At 41.5% G+C, this 26,486-nt stretch overlaps 3 protein-coding genes across 7 annotated transcripts; all 3 read right to left on the reverse strand.

Annotated features, from left to right (window-relative positions):
- Positions 1–19: 19 nt before the first annotated feature.
- Positions 20–6,240, reverse strand: smad4a (SMAD family member 4a). 5 transcript variants are annotated; one of them, XM_076086340.1, is made up of 11 exons: positions 6,098–6,240; positions 4,834–5,174; positions 4,571–4,745; positions 4,429–4,458; positions 4,137–4,337; positions 3,775–3,882; positions 3,433–3,483; positions 3,159–3,342; positions 2,849–3,017; positions 2,514–2,652; positions 20–2,066 (listed from the first exon to the last, which is right to left on the reverse strand). In XM_076086340.1, exons 2-11 carry the CDS (start codon positions 5,071–5,073, stop codon positions 1,855–1,857), a joined length of 1,509 nt encoding a protein of 502 aa, XP_075942455.1. In that variant the 5' UTR covers positions 5,074–5,174; positions 6,098–6,240; the 3' UTR covers positions 20–1,854. The 5 variants fall into 5 exon arrangements, with proteins under 5 accessions (XP_075942455.1, XP_075942473.1, XP_075942463.1 ...); XM_076086358.1 differs by having other exon boundaries at positions 6,111–6,239; XM_076086348.1 differs by having other exon boundaries at positions 6,071–6,214.
- Positions 6,241–9,478: 3,238 nt separating this feature from the next.
- LOC142957267 (bone morphogenetic protein 10-like) lies at positions 9,479–11,300 on the reverse strand. Its single transcript, XM_076098992.1, has 2 exons — positions 10,961–11,300; positions 9,479–10,533 (listed from the first exon to the last, which is right to left on the reverse strand). Exons 1-2 carry the CDS (start codon positions 11,298–11,300, stop codon positions 9,479–9,481), a joined length of 1,395 nt encoding a protein of 464 aa, XP_075955107.1.
- Positions 11,301–13,589: 2,289 nt separating this feature from the next.
- arvcfa (ARVCF delta catenin family member a) lies at positions 13,590–26,219 on the reverse strand. The gene is made up of 16 exons (XM_076099121.1): positions 26,199–26,219; positions 22,730–22,906; positions 21,589–22,205; positions 19,613–20,091; positions 19,344–19,527; positions 19,130–19,247; positions 18,581–18,749; positions 17,795–17,812; positions 17,594–17,665; positions 16,568–16,695; positions 15,687–15,837; positions 15,411–15,603; positions 14,911–15,022; positions 14,732–14,819; positions 13,855–13,931; positions 13,590–13,682 (listed from the first exon to the last, which is right to left on the reverse strand). The coding sequence occupies exons 1-16, from the start codon at positions 26,217–26,219 to the stop codon at positions 13,590–13,592; spliced, it is 2,697 nt and encodes an 898-aa protein (XP_075955236.1).
- Between the last annotated feature and the right edge of the window lie 267 nt (positions 26,220–26,486).

The raw sequence follows: 26,486 nt of genomic DNA on the forward strand, positions 1-26,486 counted from the left end.
TGTCACAACTCCACAACAATAGTGTTAGCCCATTGAACTTTATTCAGCCATACTCGTACATATAAACACCAATATCATTCAAACTCAATTGTAAAGATTAAGATGAGCATGAACTTGCATTTCCTGATAATTGTACAGCATTCTTTTTGTGTTTCATCACTGTAAAGGTAGCAAAAGAGATATAGATACAAAATACTGCAACAGCTGTCGGTAAACAGAGCTCCAAATACCACAATATTGATTTGTGCTCAGCAAAAACTGAAATTCTGTTGATAAATAAAACCAAGCTTTTATAAGCAACATTACAATGAAACGACTGCAGTCTGATAAACTTTTCACTGGGTATATTTGGCGTCGATATGGCTTACGCTTCCTCTCACAGTTCAACTCCTTTACCGTAACTCGGCTGTTGTCTAGAAAACGTTACGGTAAGTGTCATCCAAATAATAAATACAAAACGTGGCAGTGAGCAATCTTAAAGTGATGCTCGGTTAGAAAGGTGGTTGTTTAACGGTAGTGTCACAGACGACATTTCCAATTTCAGAAACCATTCTTGTGCCACACTTTGTTCCAAATCGTCATCATTCTGCCAGAATTGAGCTAAATGCACCTTTTACCCCGTCTGTGGGCGAGTGTTTGATACTGAAAACAGATTTTAGGCAGACATTTTGAAGCCAATAGGTCATTAGCAAGAAAACCTTTTCAACTATGCAAAAAACATGATATAGGTACAACAAGTAAGCATGCATGAGTCTATGAAACAAGAAAAAATACTTTTTTACAAATTAATAAAGTGCTAATGGACACTATGCGGGCAATTAATATAAAAAGGACAATTATAAATCATTTTACGATGTGTTCTAATAACCTTTTCATTTGAAATTATTGAATAATTTCTAAGTGAATTTGGCATTTAAAAAACGTCAATTCTCAATCTCATAACAGCCTCAACTGCTGGCAGAATAACGGAAGCTTTATGGTGTTGAAGGAGAAGCTGAGGTCAGCTAAAATGGGCTTTTAAAATGCTCTTTACATCAGTAAAAACAACTATTCAGAAGCGGGAATATAAAAGAAAAAACATCAAACAAGGACTATCGGCATAGAAGGATATTTAAGATTACATCTTACAAAAACATAAGTAACGAATAACGTGATTTTACAGAATCGTCCTGATTTGTGAGGTGACAAACTCCACTTACATGAAGCCACACAGGCACCAGAGAGATCAGCAGTGTACTCCAGCTGAAATGACATCGAGCATGTTCAGACAGGTTTTCATCCAAAACACGGCGTCACATTGTGCTCGGCTTTACTGGTTTTAAGCCAAAACACTTTGCCCTCTTACTAAATAGTTTAAAAAAGAACCTTTGTCCGTTAGTTAACGGGCTCTATAGGTGTTAAAATCTTAAAATGTTGAATTGTTCATAAAAAAAAAAGCCAGCAGTTGAGTATGAATCATTTTATGATCGACACTCTGCATTTCTTTTGTATTGCACCATGACTAATTTAATAATTGATAGGCTTTTTGCATCTTTTAATGTCGCTGTGGACATGTTTTTCATTCTCTTGGCAGCATGTTGTTAGAGTACTACCACTGCTACCAGCGTACCTCACGTGTTCACTTACAGACCTGGAGTCTCATTCCGTATACTAGCAACTGCTTGTAGCGCTTGATTTGAAAGCAGTGTATTAGCAGTATACCACCATCCTTTAAATCTTTGTTCATACTTCTGCAACCTACACAGCGTCCCTGTCGTTGCAGTCCTCCTTCAGCCCCCCAGGCCTACAGGTGGAGTGGTTTGTTAAAAAGTACAGTCTGATTGGTTTCTTTTTTTTTTTTTCATGTCTCTTTGCTCAGTCGAGGGGTTGAGGGTCAGCTATGGGCATGGTGTGCAGAACTTCATCCAGTAGCTGTAGAGCTCGGTGTAAATGGATCTCAATCCAGCAGGGCGTCTCTTTGATGCTTTGTCGTGGGTAGTCGGGCCCCCAGCCTTTCACGAAGCTCATCCGCAGGATGCACAGCCTGCGCAGGTCATCAACCCCAATGCCTGCAGCGGCAGACAGACCTGCAGAGGAATCACAGTCGGGAACGTTTAGATCGATGGGGTACAACAGGCCAAAGCTTGCAGAGATGTCTGCTAAGCTACTCTTGCAGTGAAAGTTTGAACATGTACCAGGCAGACACACAGCCGAGCAGAAAAACTACTGTAAATACATCTCCAACTCTGACCAGGCCATCCGTGCTTCAGAACATATTCATTATGTAGATGCTTAGCTATGTGGAACTTTATTTCATCTACAACTTAAATTGTCAAATTGCCAAAAGCATGACTGAATTCAAATTCTTAAAGTCAGTCCAAAATAGTTCAGCTAAAGAAAACGCAGCCAAAGACAAACCAGTTTGTCTTTTCCTTCTGTTCATGCTGCTCTGTAATTCTCTCGCTCACAACGCTGTGCGATCATAACAATACACTTGATGAAGGAGTAGGAGAAGCAGCAGTATGAACACTCACTGATGGCCGGGGCGATGCCTCCCACAGAGCCAGGGCCGGGAATGTTACCGGCCACCGCTGCCGCCTGGGCTGACACGGCTGCCTGAGCGGTCGCTGCCTGCTGCTGCATCTGCCTGTGGCACTGACGCAGATCAAACACCTGGTCGGGGACAAGACAAACATACACATTAACATGTATTAATAGTATGAATTCTGTTGAATAATAAAACTAAAAAGGGAATGCTACACATATTTTGCTAGCCAGTGCCAACAGCAATCAGGAATTAGCAAATTAGAATAACACCTCCTTGGATTGTTTATCTTTTCATTGAATGACCGTTGTACTGCAATCTCACCTTGATGTAAGCGCTGGGGTAGATCTTGTGAACTGCATCTCCAGGGGCGCGTCCAGCCTCTCGATCCAAGTAATAGCTCTGCACAAACACTGCGTGATCACTCAAACAGCGCACCCAGACATCTCCTTCACCTTTGCACTCCAGCTGCATGCCTTTGCCAATGTGGAGCCTGAGAAATGGTCAGAAAAGTGAGACATTACCAAAACTTTGCATTACTGTCAATCCCTTATCATACCTACGACATGCAGTGAATATGAATTGCTTGAAGGTTCAATAAGATGATATATCTCCTGGTATGTGGGGGTAATACCTGGCTCTCTCTATGTTCTCTGTCCTGTGGACATTGCTCAGCTGGCCCAAGCAGAAGCGGTCCCCTCCTGACGGATCGACGTAGCCGTCCACAGTCACTGTCGGACACGTGGACAGCACCTTAAAGGTCTCCCCGACCTGGACATCCATCTCGAAGTACGCAATGGAGCACCAGTATTCTGGAGCTGGAACAGACCAGCACACAACCACAGGTCAGATTGGTTACACTGATGTAAAATACGTGGATCGTCTTTCAGCTGCAGCTCAATGCTCACCAGGGTGATTGGATATGGGGGGCTGGAACGCAATGTCGTTGGTAACAGGCCCTGCAATAACATGTCAACATTATCGTTTTAACAAGCAATTCTGAAACTACACCACTTCTTAACATGCGACATGTTATCATGATGCTGAACATTAGCGAATACAAAGTCTGCTGGAGAAAACAGTTTTGTTCTGAGACACATATCACTTTTACACAACTTATACATGCGTTACATTCCCTTCCCGTGTAAATTATCTTAACATAAAAACCATCTTAGACGGTTCTAACAGATAAGAGAAAGGATAAGGACTATTTTGAATGCTGGGTGTGAGCAGAATTTCCATCCACTCACAATAATGCCCCGTGTGAGGCATGGGGGGATGATGCTGAAGATGCCCATTTTGATGTTGTGGTACTGCAGAGGTAAAGCTGCTGTTTCTGCTCCAACTGGGGTTAGGATCTGTAAATATAAATAATTGAATAGTTGTGTTTGCCCAATTTGTGCCAAGTTGAAGTATGTGCGGTAGATCAGGTCATAATACATAAAATAGTTGTTTATTGCATTAAATATTGCATTCAAACTTAACAGGCAATCCCTTCTAAAATTGTGTTTTTAATACTTTAACAGTATTTTTTACTTGATTGCATTACGTTAAGAGAGTGCATCTTTTATTATGTTTTGCATAGATATGTAGTCCCTGTGCAGCGTCTCACTTGAGGGTCCAGCACCGAAAGCAGAGGCTGAGGCTGAAATGCTGCCGTCTGATGGGGGGAGCAGAGCGGGGTTGATGAAGCTCTCCTGTGGACTGGGCCTTGACGAGGGGTGCTGGATGATCTGCAGGTGGCTTTCAGAGCTTGGGTGACATTGCTGGTTGTCATAGTCATAGTCATACTCATTCTTCACCAGGAGTGGAACTACAGGATGAGAGCAGACAAAAGGTGAAATTAAAAAGGACATCGACAAAATCTTCAACGAGCAAACAGGAAAACTTTGGCACCTGCTTACCTGAACTTGAAAGGGTCAGCCCTGATAAGTCTGCAAAACATGGAAAAAAAAAAACATATGTCACTCGACCAGTTGATCTATATTTCTCAATAACCTCAAACAATATGTAGTCAAGACTAAGAACCCTGTGAGGCTTACTTACCAATGCCTGGAGACACGACCCTCTCGTAGTGGTATGGGTTGACGCAAACATTGTCACATTTCAAGTCAAAGGCATACTGGCAATATTTGACATGTTTTAACTCATTCTTGTGTAGGTCAGGCCATCGCCACAGTCGGGCATAGACAACGTGGGGGAAACCTTTGCGCCCTGCAACCTAAAGCACAGAGAGGAAGATATAATGAGACGGATACAAGGAGCATACTATCAAACCAACTCGGTATAGTGTATATCTGCTACTATACCTGTAGGCGTCCATCCAAAGTTCTCTGTATGGTTACACACTTGCTCGGGTGAGCCCCATTTGTAGTGATGGCTGTGATGAGGGAGTCAAGCTCATCTTTCTTCTCCTTCAGCTTCTTGACGAGACTCTCAATCGCTCGCTTAGCAAAGCTTTCACTCTCCCCTCCCTGTCGGTGGCACATCAGGCTGTGCACAATGCTCAAACAGGCATCGTTACTTGTGGGAGTGTTTGTGATCGACATCTTGCTCCTCGGGTTTCAGCCTTGAGGAGACGTTCAAGTTTTATCCTTTATGCCTTAAGTGTGAAGGTGAAAGTACTCTTGCAGTACTGTACCTTGGCAACCTAAAACAGAAAGTGCAGTGTCTTATTATTGAGAGTTTAGATGGTATGCCAACCAACATTAACATTGCATTAGGACTACATCAAGTGGCACTCAATTTACAAACTGTGTATCACCATGACTAGATTGTAGGGAGAGAAGGGTTAATCAATCTTCAAAGCCAATCTAATGTACCTTTAAAATGACTGATGACACTTAGCCACAGTTGGAGAAAATAGTTTTCGGGCAACTTCCAAAACCTCTACAGATATACATATTTTGGGCATTTGTCATGTACTACTCTGTTAACATTCACACATTAATTACTGTGTTTTCTCAATGTATTTAGTTGGTTTATTATAATAACATTAAGGTATATGAACATTTGGTAAAAGCAAGGTTTTTAAGATCATTTCACAGCAAACGTAGCTAACGTTAGCACAGATGCGATAGCTAAGCTAACTAATACGCACGGGTAACGTTAGCGCATAACAGTGTCTCAGTAACTTAGTGTGTAACCCAACCTGGCCTAAATTATAATGTTCAGTTATAACATGCCACTATATAATTAAATACACATGTGTAGTATGTCTACAACGACTAAGGAGTATTGAGCTAGCTAGCATTGCTCAGCTAATGTTGAGTAACTAGCTAGATGTGTTGGCGTTAGCTATCGCTAGGCTTGCCGTAAAACACCGTTAGCGAACGTTACCTTAACACAAACGTATTTATCCGCTCCGTAGCGTTAGTCCCAGTGGTGCAAGATGACAAATGAGTGACTTTAGCTACTTAGCTAAATGTTTATATGCTTTCTAGCGTGTGCTATCGTGTGTTAATTATATTTAGGCTAGCTTGCTAGCACATACGCTAACAGCTAGCTAACGCTACAACTCAACTTCACGCTAGCTCGCTGGCTAACCTTCTATGATGGCCCAAAATCCGTTACCTCGTGTGCGTACCCGTGTATGTGTAGTCCTCATCACACGACTACTGTATGAAGAAAATACATAATAATAATATTCCAACACATTTATGGTTAACTGGCCACGAAAATAAACAAAAAATGATCCCCACCCACCACGCTCCAACTGCGCATGCACGCGTAAAATGTGACAGGCGTGGCGCTGCTAGTTATTGTATTTGTAAAATCCAAACCCCTTAGTTAGTTATTGCAAGCCATATGCATATATATATATATATATATATATATATACATATATATATATATATATACATATACATATACATATATATATATATATATATACACATACATACATACATATATACATGCATACAGTGCCTTACATAAGTATACTTATTCACGCCCCTTGAATAAAATATTTTTAATTGGATTGTATGTACTGGATCTACACAAAATAGTGAAATAGAAGAAGAAAAGAGCAATTGAAAAGCAATTTGTTTGATGTTGCATTTGTTTTCACCCTCCTTTGCTATTACGCCCCTAAATAAGCTCTGGTGCAATTATTTGGCTTCAGAAGTCACGTAATCAGTTAAATTAAGTTCACCTGTGTGCAATCCAAGTGTCACATGATCTAACGGAGCACCATTTTACCATCAGTTATTAAAGAATGGAATATGGCACCACAACAAATTTGCCAAGAGAGGACTATTGTGGCGTGATGGATTTTATTGTAATATAAAGTCTCCCCCTTGTGGTTATAACATAGTGTGACATAACATTAATAAAAACAGTCCCCTGTATAGTTCTCTCTCGTGCTCTCTTCTTCATATCTCCCAGTGAGATTATCCACATGTTTATCATTTAAAGTTGGCCTCCCATGAACAGCAATATAGCTTTGTTGCTTAAGAGTGATGAACAAAGCTGCCATCACACAAACCTGCTCAGCTGTGTTGTTGACCATGTGAGAGTTAGGGAAAGCGACTGATACCTTAAAAAAAAGCAACATTTTGTATCATTTAATGTGTCTTTTCATCAACAATGAAAATATTTGTCAGAACTTTGAACTTGGCTGTCAATGTTCAAAAGGAGCAGTTATATGCTTCTGTTTTCCATAAATAAAGTCAGTACAGCATCATAGTAAATACAGAAAGGAGTGTTCAAGCTGGCAAAACAAACAAAACATGATTTTTTTAAAATATATTTTGTTATGATTGCCATAAATATATTGCGAAATTGAGGCAAGAGTATTGTAGTTGTTTTCCCATTCAAAAGGGGAGTCAGAAGAAAATATGAATCACGTGGGGGAGGGTCTTGGCTTTTTATACAATGAAATATAAGATTCATCCCCTTCTCCTCGCTCCAAGATTTTTTGTACAGTCCCCAAAATACAGCAAGCTGATGAACAAAGAATTCAATGAAGAAATCAATTTGTTAACTGCCAGTTGATATCTCTGCCCTGCACACTTGGCCTATGTAAATCTGTGTGCTGACTGAGGATCCCATTAAGTTTGAAAGTTCAACAGTGTTATTCCATCATTGTTATCTGCTTCCGACTGTTAACAGCAGAAGCAAGGTGGTGATGTGACATGTAATTTTTCCATTTGTACGGTTGCTGTGGCCGTGATAAGGGCCTCAGCATACCCGTGTCAGAAAAAGGAAGTGGGAGGGTTCAGAGGGCACCAAGCAACCTCATGGCAGGATTGTCAATAGAGCACGTTGGCGTTGGACACCAGGAATCTGACACCACCTCACCTCACAAATGCTGCCACTTGGAGTGGCGTCTCATCCTGAGTGACGGTCTACAAGACTCCAGGCTCTGACACCTCGTTATCACTGTGGCATGGAGGCAGGCAGAGAGAGGCCCGCCAGGCATGTGACGCGAGAGGAATGGGGATTAAGGTTGTTAGGTAGGGAATGCTGTGATTACCTGACAATGACACGGGGTGTACAAGAGATCAAAACTTGCTCAGTGACTAGTTTTTATGTCAGGTATTTTATTTTTACAACCATAATAACATTAATATTGGTGCGAGAACCAAAAGCAGGATATGAATGGCTAGGGTGCGAGGAAAGATTTCACAGCAGTTGACAGAGATGTTAGAGACATTTTTCATACAAGAAGCCTCGAAGAGCTCCAAGACACAGAGAAAATCCTCTCCTGGTTAGAAGCCAGAGGAAATATATTTCCTGCAAGTTTGGCAAGCAAATACGAGGAAATGTGTCACATTCTATAAATCATTGCAACGGCTCCAACATACCACAGGGCACAGAAACAAATTATACCATTTACAAATCTGCAGCATGTATATTCACCTATAAATCATTTTGGCAAGACTATGATTCAATTACATTTAAGAGACTTTTTGTATTTAAAAAAAAAAACATACAGCATCCTATAAGTAGTGCAAGTCATTGTAATCTGGTGGCTATCCTAAAATGTTGATTTTTTTCCATTCTGTTTGAATAAGATGGAAAAAAGAGAAAGTTTTCAGAAAGGTCTGTGATGAAAGGTCAGCGATAAAACATTTAGATGTTGGTATGATGCGAGTATACTCTGTTCCAGCACCCACACTGAAATAACCCAAAAAAACAAACTTCACTTTTGTCAGATTGAAACTTTGCACATCTTTTGTGCTTCGACCTTTTAGACCCCATTTCCATATTATTCGATTATTGTAACTGATATCAGTGCTGCAGTATTGAATCTTTTGACTCGCCCTGAACAACAGGGAGCTCACACGTCATCAGAAACAGCTTGAAGAGAAGTTTGTACCAGAATGTTCAGACATCTGTTATCATAACTTTCTTTTCTCCTCTTCTTTTTTTCTGTCACTGTGTCGGATGGAACTGATGCCGTATTTGCAAGAATATGGCCTGTGATTGACAGTGAATTGTGGAAATCCAAAAGCGTTCTAAAATACAAAAAAATATAATAAATCATGACTGACAGATTTATATTCTACACTAATATATCATAAACCAATTTACCTTTATACAATTACAAATGTACATCTTGTAGCACAGACATGTGTCCATCCCTAATTTAGAACTAGTCTAGGCTCGTGTTTTTTACACAACACTGTACTGTGCAAACAAGCACATGATAAGATAGATAGATAGATAGATAGATAGATAGATAGATGGACAGACAGACAGACAGATAGAGATAGATAGATAGATAGATAGATAGATGGACAGATAGATAGATAGATAGATAGATAGATAGATAGATGGACAGACAGACAGACAGACAGATAGATAGATAGATAGATAGATAGATAGATAGATAGATAGATAGATGGACAGATAGATAAATAGATAAATAGATAAATAGACGTGTTTCTGAGATGACAATTGAAACATCAGTGAACAGTCTCTATCTCTGTGTAAACGTTCTCAGGGCTATCTACAGCCACACTCTGCCACCACCATTCCCTCATACTTGTGGTTGAAAGTGATCACCCCGTTGTCATGATAAAGGAGTGAGATAGGCTCCAACTTAGTGGGTACACAGCAGGCACGCGATGCTCTCTCCGGACTCTTAACACTCAGCAGTGTCTGCACTATGGCATGTTTGGTAGGCGAGACCTCGGAGGTCAACGGTGGGTTGCACACACCGTTGCACTCATACGCCTCATAGCCCAACGGTTGGATGATCCACGTGTCCCAGCCAATGTCTTTAAAATCCACAAAGAGCGGGGTCCTCTTGCAGGGCTCGCTCTTAACATTGCGACGGATTCGGGGAGGTGCGTCATAGATAAGGTTGGACTGCAGTTGTGTGAGAGACTGTTTGTCCTGCTCGTCCTGATTGCCGTAGCCAGTGTTGTGATTAACGTGCCCCCAGAAAGCTTGTTGGCTCCGGCCCACGTTTTCAGGAAGGTCATTCTCGTGCTCAATCATCTGGTCGAGCTCTTGTTTATCCTGTTTGTGGCTTCTACTCTGATCATCTGAGAATATAATAATCACCGCATTGTGTTTCCCCTCCAAGCTCCTGTTGATACCAACCTCGACCAACCTCTCGCCCTGCCCTGCGACCTCTTGTTTGGCCCCTTCCTCTTCTGATCCCACACTTGCAACATGAACCTCCAGTCTGTGAGTTGCACAACCTGACTTCCACCAGAGTGCAACCACATGAGTCAGATCAAACGACACCCAGCTGTTATCTTTGGCACGGATATGCTTTGTCACCAGTTCCTCCAAATCCTTCATCTCCACCACCTCCTCTTTATCCCTCCTTCTCTCTTCTTTCCCCACCTCTTTAGTCCAAATGACGCCCTCGTGTATTTTGTAGATGGTCACCTTGCAGTCAATGCCAGCATGTGGTCTTTGGGCCTTATGGAACAGGGTGAAAAGGCGAAGCTCAGCTATTGTTATGTGCTCATTGTGGCTCATTGAGATGTTGAATAGCAGGGGGTATATCCTCACACCCCTGGCCGTTATACTGTCGGGGGAAACATCTGAAATAACAAAATAACAAAAAGTGTGTGGAAATTAGTTTTTGTATGTTTCCGTGGTCAAAACACAAGTTAAACTATGTTGAATATTAAACCCTTGTACCCTTACGCATCCTATCAAATAAACATAATATATGTTTTTGGTTTGAATCATAATACTCATCGTCAAAGCTTGGTTCAAGTGCAGCTTCATTTTTTCAATCACAACAATTAACTAGATGTACAGTACTTTGAAATCCATAAATCAAAGCAATCTAAATCTTTAAATCATAAAATTATTAGAATATCAAACATGATCCCAATGCTCCTTCAAATGAGTTTACAGCTTACTTCAAAAGAAGAAAAGAAAATCAACACAAAGTTTAAAAAAATGTATGCATATATACAATTCCCAAGATTTTTTTAGTGTCGAACAAAAACAAGATTGTACCTTCGTTCTTGAAACTGCGCACAACGTTGGCTGAGGGCACAGCAGTGGGGTCAGTAGCAAATCGGTTGTACAGCTCCAGCATGTACTCTGGTGGCTCCTTGCGGGCAGCGAGAGGCCTGGTCTGGGGCCTCAGCTCCGTCAGGTTAATTGTGGACAGAAACTGGCTCAGAAAGTCCTGTGCATCAAGTAGCGGATTATCACCCACGTCCCGACCGACTGATATCCTGTGACGGTTCTCAGGAGACCTGATGGGACTGCTCAAGCTCAAACCAGTCAACGTCAGAAGCAGGACGTTGAGAGAGCGGATAACCCCGAGGTTGGAGAAGACTGAAATGGTCATGGTCGAGTGGAGGAAAGGTTAAAATCCAAAGATTGAGTAATGTGAGGGATCCTTTCGAGAGGATACCTACAAACAGCTCAACATGTCGAGGACTCTTCTTCGTTAAAGGACAACAGGTTGCTGTTGGGGGCAAAGAGAAAACAGCTTTGCCCTTGTTGATCTTGAGGTTTGGTTCTGAGGGCAGGGCTGTGCTGTCCAATGTGTTGCGCTGACATGTTTGGAGATGTCACTAAGGCCCTGCTCGGCCCTCCTCTCTCTCTCTCCCCGCCAGGACTAATCATTTCCACTGATACTCTGTCTCATTATGTATGCTTTTCTTTTGATTAACCACAAAATTTGCCTCACAGTGACTCTAGATTGACATGACAGTGGATTTATGAGCTCCTTTATGTGGCTCAATGCTGGAATCAAAACATCTAACCATGATACTTTAGTTTTAAATACATTCAGAGATAAGGAAGTTATTGCCACTACATTCACCAAAAAGCATGATAAATTAAACAATGGGAATTATGCTGGACCATTTTCCCAATACAGGAAATCAATTACCAATTAACAATATTGTTAATATATGCTTTGCAATCTCCACAAGAGGCCAGTGTAGACTCAATATCTGTCCTCCTGCCTCCTCATCTTAAATTGAATTAAACATTTTCATTAGGTGCTAAAGGGGGCTGATCTGATCTAATTTGCATATGCTTTTAGTTAATTACTGGTTTTGTTTTCTAGTAGTTGCTTTCAGACACATATGCAATCATTGCTATAATTGAAATGTACACCCACTGAAACAAATAAACGACAAACATCACTACAACATCTCAGCCATAGTGCTGCATCAATGTATACGACACGTATGCAAGTGAGCCCTGCAGCCTGCGGTAGGAAACATGACTAATGCCAACACATTTCAGCCCTCTCAGTGGCAGCGTGCACCACACAAGTTCAGAAGTTCATAATCACCCCTCACGGCTATGACGTTATATGAGTGTCTTGACAGCTCGTCTGGGTGTACATAGAACATGCACCAAAGAGGTTTTCAAAGTGGGAGGCAAGTTCTCTCAGGGGACCTTCAAACTGTTTCAGGGGAGAGCAGTGAATGGAAGCGGAAAAAAATGTAGTTATAACATTAGTTATTAAAAGAAGATCACATAGAACAATAGTATGTGTGATTTGATTAAAGAGATGCAGTAGTTTTGGGGAATTTTACTCTTTTTTTACTGTAAGTTAGCCCTGGCTGTGAACACATGTCCATCAGACAACAACACAAATGTTTAACAGTTCAGTTTGACCATTTATCTATTAATTTAAGTTTGTTCAGAACACACATAAGGTTTGTTTTTAAACTGGCCAGTGGGTGCTGTTTAATCTAACAGACACCCACTGCTAAAACAGAATCCAGTCTGTGATACAAAAAGAGAATACAAATAAAAATGAGAAATTATGCACATCATTTATTTTAATTTTTCATTCAACATCGCAATGCAAAAAGAACTACTGCAAAGCAGAGTTGTATAGAATGTAGGATCACTTACCGGTATTAGCTAATGCACATCAATAACTTTAATTAATAACATGGGTATTACAATAAATATTACAATATAAATACCTTCATTTAGAATATTAACAGTCCTTTGTTACACATTTACAATCCCATTTTGCCTATCATGAAACAAATGGAAGATTTGCTTATGACTGCACTGTCTAGTCTAATGGCAGGTTTGTCAAGAATAAACTGAATTCCAAATAAATTGGATGTTTTTGATGACCAGGTCGACAGTAGCCCTAATCCTAATTATCTCAAACACTGACCAAAAATATTATTAAAAGTATTTTATATCAGAATCTTCTTTGGCCCAGAACCCATGGGGATGGACCACAACAGATCCAAATGTCAATTTAGGCCTTAAGCTTGACAAACTAAAAGCATTATGAATTATCTAATACTTGTGTAACAGTCAAATTTAAATTATACTCGTCATATATTCTTTGGAGTTATGATTCACCACAGTTTGCATATTTAGGCTATTTCAGATGTCATACATGATCCATCATGAGTCTCAGGCATACAGTATATCATCCTAAATGACAAAATCTATTAAATCTTTTGCCAAATAACCTCCATAATAAATACATGTAAATGTTTGGCACATTATTCCCTGTAAACAAAGGAAATTATTTTGAATTGTTTGTCTGTCTGTACAAGAATGAGCAAATTGCACAAATCCGTATTTCACCGATGGAAAGTGTCTCTACTGGATTTAAGCGGCTCCGCTGGCCGTGTTGTCGTGTTTACACCCAGGAGTCCAGTGGTGGAGGTTTGTTATCCATGAGGCCCACTGCAGGCCTGCCAGCTCTGATGAAGTGTTTTCTCTCACTTATTGCCTAGGTAAAGAAATATGCACACAGATGGTGTTGGTCAATTTGCATGAAAAAAACGGAGTTACAATTGAAATCACAGTAAAAATTTTAAACAAAATCCTGTAAAACGGCTACAATTCCTGCTCATGCTCCATAACCATAACATGTAAACGTATTCAGTCAAATGACAGATTACCTGGAGAGTGTCTCTTTCCACAACAGGCCCCTTTCCGTCTCCAACTCTATCATTTGGCTCTAAACTGGAGTACACATCTGCAAGGGAAAATTATAATAACATCAGCAGTAATTTGCAATTATAGCCTGTAAATGTTAATACAAAGCTTTTAGTCAAAGGTTGACTAACTTTGCAGTCAATAAATGTGGCTCACTTTAAGCCTGTACTGTGTAAATGTTAAATGAGGTCTATTTGAGCATTTCACTCAAAGCACCAATTTCCGAAACATTTCATTCACTGTAAAACAATAAATTAAAAACATGTCATTTCTTTTACTGCAGTCTACAGGAGCCCATCAGCCCTTCACCAACATTCACAGAAGGCCAGTTAAAAGGCTATTCATTTAGACTGAAACACCGGTAAGAGAAACGCAATGAAATCATTGTACATAGTTTATACCCATTCCCCCAAATCAATATTTCAAAGGGTGTTTAAGTTATGTTCATAATTCATAAAGAAGCTTTAATAGAAGATCACTGTTTCAGTTTGAAGCTAGAGGTCGCTCTTGGCGAGGAAAAGCGGGTGTCCTTTTGGAACAACGTCCAAATGAAATGTGACTGGTGATGCGTGAGCCTGCCCTGCCTCTGGGAGAGCCTGTTCAGGCTAATAAGCCAAGTCTCTGAACTGATAACCTTGGCAGCACATCATTGGTTTAAGGCTATGTTTCAGAAGAATATGGTCTGGGACAGAAAATGCCCATTTCTTTGTCCCTGACATGACAGGAACCACAGTCTGTTTAAAAGCTGCTTTGTTCACTTGAGCTAGAGGACACTTTGCTCATTTAGATGATGGTTTAATAACATTTTTGCTGAGGGAATGCATGCAATGATTTGCTGACCTTGGTTTTTGTCCATCAGAGGCAGGGTGATGTCATCGCTGCCTTGCTTTCCACTCTTGGATTTTTTAGTCACTCCGGTACTTGTTGGCTTTGAAACAGACAAAAGAATGTATGACAAACAGAATTTCATGCTCTCCTTTTGTTTGGCATGCCAGATCCAAGAAATAGCAACAAAATACCTTAAAGTGGCTTTTGTTCCAGCCAGCCTTGGTCAGAGCGGTCCTCAGGTCCTTGTAGGCCCATATTGTCTGGAGCACATGGGAAGCTGCCTTGGTCTCCCGAGTTGCTTGGCTAACGACAAATCATTAGACATTGTGGAAAACAACAGAGGACAGCTCCGAGACAATACTGTCCCATAAATTAAAATCCATTCCTGATTGCCGTGGGATAGGATGCTCATAATATCGTGAGCTATTGCATCGAGGCTGTGTCGGAAGTACAAACCGATATTAAGCAGTGGCCTGCAACAGATACTATAATACCAATAATGCTGTTTCTTTCTTCTTTTTTTGTTAGATTTTGAAAAAAAGGAAAGATATGAAGCGTTAGCTGTTTAACAAGCTGCATCGTTATTATTTGATCTTTTCTTTTCATTGTTTAATTTGGAATGCCGTTCATATTCCGAAATTTGTATACAAGAAAAAGTAGTTTACAATTAAGTTGAAAGACATTGAAGTACCTTGACTTGTTGATGGCCACCAGTTTCTGCACTGCATGACCCTGTATGAGCGCTCGGGCATTCTCTGGGCTATCTGTGATGATCTCATGGATGGTGTTCAGAATAGACACCACTGTATCTCCCTCTAGATTCTTTGCTGGGTGCTGTTGCCCACATGGCAGATTACCGACAAGGTCTCTCAAAGCATAGCTCCCTGTATGACAGAGCGACAACATAGCAAAGTTAGTATGCAGATGCAAAGCCATGTATACGCAGATGAGAGTTAGAAGACTGTACCTATCAGGTCTTTATTCCTTCTGTCCATCGCCAGGTTGCGAAGAGCAATAGCCACAGCTCGCACCACTTTGTCCACATCTGAGCGCAGCAGCTCCACCAGAATAGGCAGCCCTTTCTCTTTTCTCACTGTGGCCCGGATGTAGCTGGACCACTACAAGAGCAAACGCAAAATACGGCTGAGCGATGTTTGTGGGTAGCTGGGATTTTGCGTTTGGGGCCGTCCTTCATATCTCAACTACCCACTCATCTCTCCTTTACAAAACCACTAATATCACCACAATTTTACATTATAAATACCATAAGCAACAACTAAGTTCTGCTCTATTGTATGATGCAACTTGATTTCAAAATCTAACGAATTTAAAACTCCTTCAATCTGAGCCAGAGCATTGATCTTAAATTATAATGGCTTTCATGGCGCAGTACGTCTTGGCAAAGCCCATTATTTAACGGACCTATGGATCCACTTACTCCAGTAAAAGTGATTCTTGATCATACAGGCTCGTAACAAAGTAAATCTAGAGAGTCTAGTCTAGAAAATGGTTAAAAAAAAGACTCCCAAACTGATATGTTATATATTTATGGGACAGCTCATTTCAAGTCTCTCCTTACTATGAGCAGAGACAGTGATAGTGATAATGTCATAAAGAGACAAATCCTGGACCAGCTCCATAGAAACAAGGACACTATGATAGCAGCCATGGTGATCTTACTTGGATATAAACTAGGCCAACAATGTGTCGCTTGATAACTACATCAATTTAATGTTTAAACGCTCCAATTTCCAGCTTTACAGAGACCATTTTTATGTTTGGGATGCTTGCCACAATCACAACCCCTGCGTAAAGAGTGTAAAAACTATAATTGTTCCATCTACTTACAGCCCAGTGTCCCGCAGCGAGGTTCTGCAGAGCCCCTGCGGCAGCCTCCAGGGTGTTGTGGTTGTGACTGCAGGTGAGAAGAGAGAGGTAGAGCCTCAACACCTCTGGCTGGTACAGCAGCTCCAAGCCTTTGAACAGAAAGACAGAGAAAGTCAGGGATGACATTCAAGCAGTGGTAAAGTACCTGCATGAGCGTCAGTGGCTAAATCCTAAAAAAAAGACGATGTCAACACTGTTCCACAATTTCCTTTATCTAGGTTAGTTTAGGTCAATATGTAGGCAGGCCAGTAGAAACAAAGGTGATGAATTTAATGAAACCCTACGCAACAAAATTGCACCTTTTTTTTGTACTGAGCCAGAGGAAATCGCATAGTAGTATAAAGCATCTGGGACTGTAACATGCTGGCCATACTGATTTGCATTCATTGGCTTGAGTGTGGGAGCCATGAGCATAGCTTTGATCTCTGTTCAAACAGCAGCCGGATCCACATATACCGTATTCAGCACAGTACTATACTGTACAAAAATTCCCATATATGCATGCATGGCTAAAAACAGCAGCTTTCCGGTAAAGACACAAAAGGGTAAAGACAGTTTAGGAGTAGCAAATAAAGATACATCAGTGTAAGGCAGTATCTTGAGCGAATTCCAGTTCCTGCCAGAGAAAATGTTCCTCCTCTAGATGTTGCCAGATTTCAGTTGGAGGGTCATTCTGTTTTAGTAATGAAACTCTCCTCAAGTAGTGCAGGTGCTGGAGTGTGGCTTTGCATTTCAATGAATTGTCTTTCAGGCCATGCCAACATCATGCATACAAAGCAGATAACATAACGCAGAAAGCAGATACTGATGCTTGATTATAGTGCTGTATGATGATGATATATGATGGACGCTCGTCATAATGTATCGACCTTTATTCTGTCAGAAATAAGCCTAATGTACAACCTACTTAATTCATAATGAGACGTATCACAGTCACTATTTGTAATGTTTTATGTGAAGTTGATATTACATTTCTGAAGTATATACCTTTCATTTGGTCTGTACGTTTTGGTAAATCCAATGTACCGTATTTTCTGTCCATTAATCCATTTTTCCAACCTGTACGTCACAGACACATACATGCACACAGATACAAACACTGGTTTTCATTATGTTAGCAAATATGATGTTGTATTGAATCACAGTATCACCACCATGAAAACAGTCAGCAGTAACGAGCAGACTGACCTTGATTGAACCACTCCTCTGGTGAATATGGTTCGGAGGGAGAAGAAGAACAATGTCAAAGACTAGATTATGCAGCAGCAGAACACACAGAGCATGTGGTGAGTCACGGGGGGGGGGGGGGGGGGGGTACTGACAGTATCAGGCAGGCTCAAAGAGGCATTTGTCAATTTTGTGCAATTAGCTGAAAGGTTAGTAGTGGGGGAAAGCCATAAAACTTTAAATTACAATTAACTCTAACCCTATTGTTTCCGCATTAAGCTGTGTCCTGCAGCACAAACTGCTGCAGCCTATTAGTTACTGTATATCAACTGTAATTCAAATTATGACTTATGCATCACTTTTTCTCTTTTTCAGAGATGTTTTCTTCAGTTTAAAAACCTTCAGTTGCGTGGCTTAAAAACCACATAACTGATGGTAACAAAGTATAAACAAGCTTTTAAAATCTTGGGACCTGTCCGTTCTCCTGCAGAGAATAATACATCATCAGCTTCTGCACATGCAGGGTAATGAAATATAATATTCAGGCTAGAAAGGCAAGAAACGTGAAACTTCAGCTAAAAGCCAAAACACGGATCCTGTTGAAAACTACAAAATGTATGTAGAGTGTATGGGAGGAGAGGAAGTACAACAAAAGCAATAAAATAAACTGTAAAATCTTCTGAAAATGACTCAGGGGCTTAAAATAGCAGCTTTTGCAGCACAGGCTGCTAAAACAGATGAAGCACTATCAGACTCGAATCTCAAAAACATCCTGCTGATCATCAACATCAATAACTGGCTACCAACCTTTGGGTCTTTTCCCTCCAAAGCAGTCAGTCTCATTCTTCTTCTTCTGGTGTCCCACTGATCTCATCAGAGTATTAGCATGGGGTTCCTGAAATCGCTCCGCTCCCGGTATCTCTTTGTGAACGTGATAGGACAGGTTTCGCAGGATGCACACGCAATTCTCCACTGACTGAATTGAGGACAATGACAGAAGATTTCAATCAAAGATGCTCCGCAGAAAGGTGTACAGCAGCAGGAGTCAGACAGGTGTTTACTCTGACGAGTTCTAGGTCCCTTTTCAAAATATTATGTATCGGTGAGTTTTCCTATCAACATTAAAGTTAGGAGGAAATGCCACTTTGTAGAACTTTATCCATTCTTTGATTACTTTGGTGACTTGCATTAATAGTGTGAATCCTAATGCAGTTATGAACAGGCTATTAACTTACATTTAATGCTAAGTCAGGGAAGTTTTGTATGTTTTGCCTAAATGTACCATGGTGCAAAGTTTGGTATAATATCAATTTATTTAAAAAAAAAAATGTTAGTCTCTAATTTCAAGCCAGTGACCTTATTATCAGTATCCTTGTTGACAACAGCTGATTGAAGGGCATGAAGCAGCGCGTCCACCAGCCCGTCACACTCCCTCAACCTCTGCCGAGCCTCCGCCCCATCTGAGCTGACGTTCCTGCAGAAACAACTTTGTTAGCAAAGCTGCGAGAACTCAATCCACCACAAGTACACTTTTAGTGGCTGTTTGTTCCACGACAGAAGCAACGGTTACCTCAGACATCCAGAGGTGTTCTTGAAGACTGTGGTCCACTCAGCACTCAGCAGTTTGGAGGGGTTGGCTGAGTCTCTCCTCCCTGCCGAGTGTGGGATGATGATCTCATCAGTCAGCGTTTGAAGCCCATTGTTGATCACCATCATCTTCAGCGGCTCATGTGAGGAGAGGTTCCACAGAGTTCCTGCAGAGGAGAGAATACAAGTGCTGTTGATAAAAAAAGGAAGGATTGCAGGTTTTGGCTCCAGGAAGAGTATGAAGAGCGGTACCTGTGACTAACTCTTTGACCTCAATGCTGCTAGACTTCCTCATTAGTCTGACTAAAGCTTGGATGCCATCACAGTTCTTGATGGCCATTTTGTTACTGTGGTCTTTTCCGTAGGATATGTTGCGCAAAGCCCCGCAGGCCTTGCGGTGGACCTCAGGCTTAGGGTGGTCCAATAATTCCACCAAGAGCGGCACCCCGTTCAGCGCGCGCACCTCCTGCTTGATGCGGTCGCTCTCATAACACAGGTGCTGCAAATAGGCGGCCGCATTGGACTTGACTGGGTCCATTGGGTGGCTGAGCATCGAGATCACCTCATGCAGGTTGGGGTCTCTCCAGCGCGGGTCTCTGCGGATGCTGTCCAGGCTAACCATGCTGCTGCGTTTGTGGGGGAACTGCAGGGTCTGTGCTCGGCACATGGCCTGGAAGAAAGGATTCAGGTTCCCCTCCAGCTGGGCCATGAAGGCGTCATCGTATCCACCTCTGAGGACACAGAGAAAGCCATGCAAAAAAAATAACACACAAACATCAATCTTGAATTTTTAAGCCTCTGAACAGGTGTATTCAGTTATTGTGGCTGATTAGACCTCTGCTCAGGTTGAAGGTGGGCCAGAGATTTGATTGGAATTAATGGGTTCACAAATCTCCATCTTACCAATGAGAATGATAAAGGTGTAATTTGTCCAACCCTAACAGGTGCAGCAAAGCTAACAGGGCACTCAGGAAGATGTCAATCAATTACAGTCTACAAACGGCCACACAGTCCTGAGAAGAGGTTTTATACGCCAGATTAGCTGAAAACACCTGTGTGGGAGTGTTACTCAACATTTTGAAAACTACACTAATTTGGCTTTTGCTGAGAGTTGGAAATGAAGATTAATACTAGAATGTGTACACTATAGCCAGCATTACATACATACTGATTAGCTTAGCTAAAACAGGGGGAATAGCTAGCCTGGCTCTATCCAAATACATCTAAGGCATCTCTAAGGCTCACTAAATAACATGTTATATACTGTTTGTTTATCCCCCCAAAAACAACAAGTTATGGTGTTAAGGGGGGTTGATGTGCTGCTCTTTTTCTTGGCAGGACAGTTTCATCATGGAGTCTCCTCACAGCGACAAAAAGACTCCCGTCAGAGTTTGGTAGAATTGGACAGAGCCGGGCTTGTTGTTTCCCTTCTGCTTTCAGTCTTAATGCGAAGTTAAGTTAACCATCTCCTAATTGAACACTTGTAATTATCAGACAAATATGAGAGTGGTATTGATCTTCTCATCTCAATATCAGCAAGAAAGTGAATGAGCATATTTCCCCATATGTCAAACTATTCCTTTTAGAGTGGAACAGGTTTAATAGCATCTCTTAGTCTAATAGACTGGGCTTTAGGGGTTTTAACAGCATAAGTGAGTTGCTTGTATCTTTTGTTAACAGTTCTGTCACTTTATATGGGATAAGGAAAAGCTTCTGGCAGGCAATAACAGGTGAAACCTCCTTATTTATCGACTCTGCAGCAGGCTGCCATTCCTGATTGATACCAGCTGCTACTTAGCTGCTGTCCATATGTCTTTCTATTGTCCAGGCTGACTCACAGGACCAAAGACAGAGGCCACTAGCAGGTGTCTGTGCAGCTACAAAGTGGGATATAGAATTTTCACAGGATGTCCTCTGTGATCAAATTGACGGAGAGTTGATTTGGGCATTGTTACTGCTGCTGCCGTACTGTGTCACTATACAGCACTACACACATACACTCTCTCTCGCTTTACATTCATTTTGTTGTTGTTTCATTTGTGCAAAACCTATGAATCTGTCCACTTGTCAGACTTTTAAAAAAATGGCACTTCAGTTGGATTATGCATTTTAGTTTTTCTAATATTATACATCTTTTCATTCAAAGCTTTCAAAAGCATATATCATTAACATTAATGGGTTATTTTGTGTGGATCAATGAAGTTTGATCTAATGTACCATCCTCTTACCTGGTTCTCGAGGGCTCCCTGAGGAGCTCCATGGTGGTGATCGGTCTGAACTGGTGGATTCCCCCCAGTGTTTGGTAACTGCCAGCTGGGTGGTCACTCTTCATGTCCAGAGGATTTTCTCCCCGTTCGCTGAGGCCGTCCTCCTCTGTCTGGCTGCTAAGGCCTGCCGGAGCGTAGCTGTCCCTGAGGAAGGGTAAGGTGTAGTGAGCCCCGGGCTGGAAGCTCTTGGCAGGCCAGTAGCCGTGGATGGTGGTGCGGGACAGACTTCCATACCCTGCACATACGTCGCCCCCGATGCCTCTGTAGCTGTCAGGGAGGGTGTACACTCTGCTCTGCCTGTCTGGGTTCACTGGCTGAGGCTCCTCGGGCTGCTGCACCACCGGAGGTTGAGAGGGTGCTGTGGTAGTGCTGCTGGTCGCTGTGGTCGGTGTAACGGACTCAATGGGTTCAATGTTTGCTTCAGGAATCGGTTGCTCAATAGGAGCGTTGTCTTGAACGTCTGGAGTCGTTGTGAGATCAGGTGTGTCCGATGTCTGGAAGTCCTCCTGCTGTGTCTCTGAGGATTCTTGGTTCTCACTGGGGGCCTGCTCGCCCTCTTGTTCCACGGCCTTGGACTCCTACAAGGATTGATGCACCACAACTGTTATCTAAAAAACAAATCTAATAAGAACTTCTGTTAGTCTTTAAAATCCCAACACAGACGGGCTCAGTGTTATAGCCTGTCTGAGATCAGACTCTTGGAGGTACCTCAGGTAAAAGGAATCATTTTGTGAAAAGTTTTTAGTTTTTTTTATGGTGATAATGAAATAAAAAGATGTAAAATTAAAAGGTTTTAGTAAGATTTATGGAGTCACAGTGAGAAATGGTTCTTATAGGCTAACAATTCAAGTATAACTGAATAAAAAATTCAGTGTAAGTGAATAAAATAACTTTGTGAAAAACATTGAATAAAAAGTTATATGTTTACAAGTTAAGAAAAATATTTAATATATATATATTTTTTAAATGGCTTTAAAACTTTTTTGACTTCGTGGTCTTTGCCAATCGATGGAATACTCCTTTAAACCAACTGTAGGAAGTCAGTAGGTGGTGACAAAAAACAAAATCAGACAAATGCATCACCAATCATTAAGTCATGAACCTCAGTGTCTGTCTGCTGCGGCGTGTCCGTCTCTGTAGAGCTCTCATTGGTCGTGGTCATCACAGAGGCGATGGAGGTGGGCGTGTCCAGTTCGTCATTGGCAGTTGGGTTATCCAGAGTCGCCTCTTTCGCCTCCTGGGGCAAAGATAGTGGAGGAGGAACCTCTGAACTCTGCTCCTACAGCACAGAAACGAGTAAGACAGTCACTTTGGATGATCAGCATCATGTGAGTGTATTATGTACACAATGTTTGCTATATACACAACAGGGTAAAGGATAACCGGGTGGTGACAACACCATGACAGCACACAATGTCATTAAAGTTGTCTTCAGATAAGGGAGCTGCGTCTGATGAAGAGTTGTGAGCAAAGTCAGCCTTGACAGTACAAGTCATTTCTTCTCCATTACCATGTCATTTGTATAATTTGAAACATGATCTGTTGAAACTGAGAAATGCCAATATGCACACTAATAAAATTACACTGTCTGGATAATCAGACATTTTTTCTGTGTTTAAGCGATTTGATGAACTCTAATCTAATTGAGCGGTCCATAGGACAACAATACTCAAGCTGGTGCAGAGCCAGGGATCATGTGTAGAAAGCAAAAAAGACATCTAGACAGATATAATAAAGGGTGAGAGATTCCATTTATCACATATTTAATGAAATGGCTGTGGGGGATTCTCCGGTGTCATATCCTTGTGGGGCAGACTGGGATGAACAATATATCAGTTAGCTTATCTCTATCAGGTGATAATTGCTTATGAGTGTGTTATTAGCATAAACAATGAGTAAGAATAATTTGTTGTACGCATGGTTTGTTAATTTAAACTTCCAAGCTAAATTTCAGTTTGAATGTGCCACTAGCCGGTTTTAAAAGGATAAAGTTAGTTCTTATGTTGATTTGCTTCTGTTGATGTGTACAAATACTGAGAGACAGGGAGGCTCTCGCAGACCAGACCGCTGTGCACCAAAAGAAGAAGTAACAAAGCGTGGACACAGACAGTGTAGTGTTTGGTCATAAACCAGGACGGGGCAAAGACAAAAACCGGCCATTTTAGACATATTTGTATGCTTGATTCCCTCCAAACAGATGTTGACGTTCTCCATGAAAGCATGTATAAAAAGTGCCCCTTGACAAAATAGCCTAGAGAAAGATGTGGAAGTTATTGTCATTGAAGTTATTTGGTGTGAGACTTGATTTACCACCACTGACGCTTGAATCAATAAGCCAGCTGCTGCTCTGGTACATGTGGATTTTTTTGTAATTTACACTTGTTTATTTCAAGTAGAGTTTAAATTCTCTTTTTCTTTTCAACAAAATGGGTTTCATCAACCAGGGTGGATAAATTATTCAGCATCTTGGACTGAGACAGAACTGGAGGCAGTATTTGACTATAAACACATTATATGCTGATTTTCTAATAAACTTCACATTCATTTCGGCACGTCTACAAAACTTTGCTTCCCTGCACAATTGATCTCAATCAATACACGATTATCAGATACACCTCTTTTCAGTCTTGAGGGCCTTCTGACTGCGCAGTGGAATTTCTGTCAAATCTGGTGCAAACAATAATGCAAATGGCCCCTCAAAACAGTTAACAATTAAAAGGCTTTATAGTAGATAAAATCAATTCAACCGCATAATTTAAAACCCATTTCCCTATTTGAATTGCTTATCCACTCTAAATCAATTTTCATTTGAAGAAAACAGCACCGACAAAATATCCTGAACGATGCACTGAGATAAAAAAAAAAAACTGTTCAATTTCTCAAAACTCTTCTTTGTGGGGCTGCGTCATTGAACCGAACAAGTGCAGAGAACTCAACTCCACTGCGTTAAATCAGGCTGCAGGGAACAGCTGACTGGATGTGGAGGGAGAAGGCTTGACTTCTTTTTTTTTTCAAACACAAGGGCCCCTCATATCCATGTGCAAAATGTGTTCGGAGGGACGAGGAGATGAAAGGGTCATACAGGAGAAATTGGCAGCAGGGGCATCATCCTGGCTTAAACACCCACGGGGAAGGTTGATTGGGTTAGGCAGCACTAAATGAACGCTAGGCCAAAAGACAGACTGTTGTCTACACACAGCTTGATTAAGGATTTGGAGGACGTTAATAGGCTGGACAGGGGCCTGTGTGCTGTCCCCGTCTGATTCAAGCTCCAGGGAAGGCCGGGCCGCTGTGAGTCAAGGCTCATTTAAATAACTCACTGCACCATCACTAACTTAGTGTGCTCACGGAGCCAAATAGGTCGAGATGAAGATTCTGAATCTGACTTCAGCTTAAAAAGAATGGTATATGTTAGGTGCAGCGATGCAGGAGACACAATGGCATGATTAGCATCCTGTTCCCCGTCAACTCTCAGTATTGAGGCCAGCTGCAACCAGGGTATTATTTTGGGAGACTCAGAGTCTGATCTAATGCTGAGTGAGTTCACATTTTGGTGACCAGCTCAAGGGCACAACAGGCACAAGCCATGATTCAAACTTATCACAAATTCCATTTCAGAAAGCAAAGACGATTTAAAAGATGGGCACTCTGGATTGCAATTAAATCAGCAGGGCCAGTCACTCTGTAGTGATCAAACTCAGAATAAATCAGCTTTAACAGGCAGTTTGTCTTTATCAAACTGTGGGATTGAACAAGTAATGCTTCCATTGGATAATAAAACATGACATCAGCCCACTGATGTCAGAAGAGATTAGTCACAACTTTGTCACAACTCATCTGCCCTCCACTATTTCTTGAATCAGTGATGCGCATATTGGCCGCTGTAAGTCTCCAGAATTTGTCACTGTACATTGTGAATCACAATGTCACTGAAATGAGCCATGCATTAAAAAGATTCCTCTGTATTCAGACTTGTCCATTATGCAATGCATCTTGTTTAGTTGTAATTCAACCAGCCTGGTCTGTTTAGAGAAAATACTAATTGAAATTGACAATCCCCAAAAAAGGAAAGGAATGATATTCATTCTGAAAGTTTCTATTTGGAGCCTCTTTTCACTCCTCTGATCCTCAAATAGTTAAATGTTGCATGGTCAGATTTAATGTCTCTCTGATACATCATGGTAATACACTTACCAGAGTGTGTGCAGCATTTTCCCCCTGGAGGAACAACCTCCCCTCATGATGCAATCAAACATTATCCCCCTTATAAGCTTGCCTATGCATTTGCACACATGCACGGCCTTGAGCGTGCACACACACACACACACACACAGACACACACACACAGACACACACACTTGATGAAGATGTTATTATCATGTCCCCATGCAGACAAGGAGACTGCACCGAACAGCAGTGAGAAGCAAGGAGATGAGGCGACTCATGCCTCCTTCAATCATCATGACAGAGGCAGAACGCAAAGCTGTGGAGGGGCTACAGTTTTCTGCAGGAAGAAAAAAAAAAAAGAGGGAGGGTACAGAGCAAATAGAGCCATTCCACTGCACACTTACCTCTTTCACTTCGGCAGGCATTGCCAAATCTTCTCTGCTTCCCCACAAATGATGAACAAGATGTGTCCCCACGTGAGATGTCTGTTTCTCTGCCTCTGCTGAATTTTTGCCTCGACTCTCCCTTTGAGCATGTGAGGCAGTTCAAACATGAGCAGACATCCTTCCACCCAGCTCTCACCAACACACGTCCGCTCTCTCTCCCTCTCCCTCTCTCTCTCTCTCTCTCTGTCCCTCCCTCTCTCTCCCGCTATTTCTCTTTCTCCAACAAACACACACTATACGCACCAT

Source organism: Anarhichas minor, unplaced genomic scaffold, assembly GCF_050575085.1.
Source record: "Anarhichas minor isolate MPS153535 unplaced genomic scaffold, ASM5057508v1 ptg000002l, whole genome shotgun sequence".
In the NCBI taxonomy this organism is placed as follows: Eukaryota; Metazoa; Chordata; class Actinopteri; order Perciformes; family Anarhichadidae; genus Anarhichas; species Anarhichas minor.

Coding starts and splice junctions, on each gene's coding strand:
- arvcfa (XM_076099121.1), bottom strand. CDS start 26,219: ATGCCTGCCGAAGTGAAAGAG. Junction 22,206..22,729: donor CGCAGCAGACAGACACTGAG/GTTCATGACTTA, acceptor CAATCCTTGTAG/GAGTCCAAGGCCGTGGAACA. Junction 15,838..16,567: donor TCGCTGCGGGACACTGGGCT/GTAAGTAGATGG, acceptor TTGCTCTTGTAG/TGGTCCAGCTACATCCGGGC.
- LOC142957267 (XM_076098992.1), bottom strand. CDS start 11,300: ATGACCATTTCAGTCTTCTCCAACCTCGGGGTTATCCGCTCTCTCAAC. Junction 10,534..10,960: donor GCGCAGTTTCAAGAACGAAG/GTACAATCTTGT, acceptor TTGTTATTTCAG/ATGTTTCCCCCGACAGTATA.
- smad4a (XM_076086340.1), bottom strand. CDS start 5,073: ATGTCGATCACAAACACTCCCACAAGTAACGATGCCTGTTTGAGCATT. Junction 3,883..4,136: donor TTTCGGTGCTGGACCCTCAA/GTGAGACGCTGC, acceptor TTATATTTACAG/ATCCTAACCCCAGTTGGAGC. Junction 3,343..3,432: donor CCCCATATCCAATCACCCTG/GTGAGCATTGAG, acceptor GGTCTGTTCCAG/CTCCAGAATACTGGTGCTCC.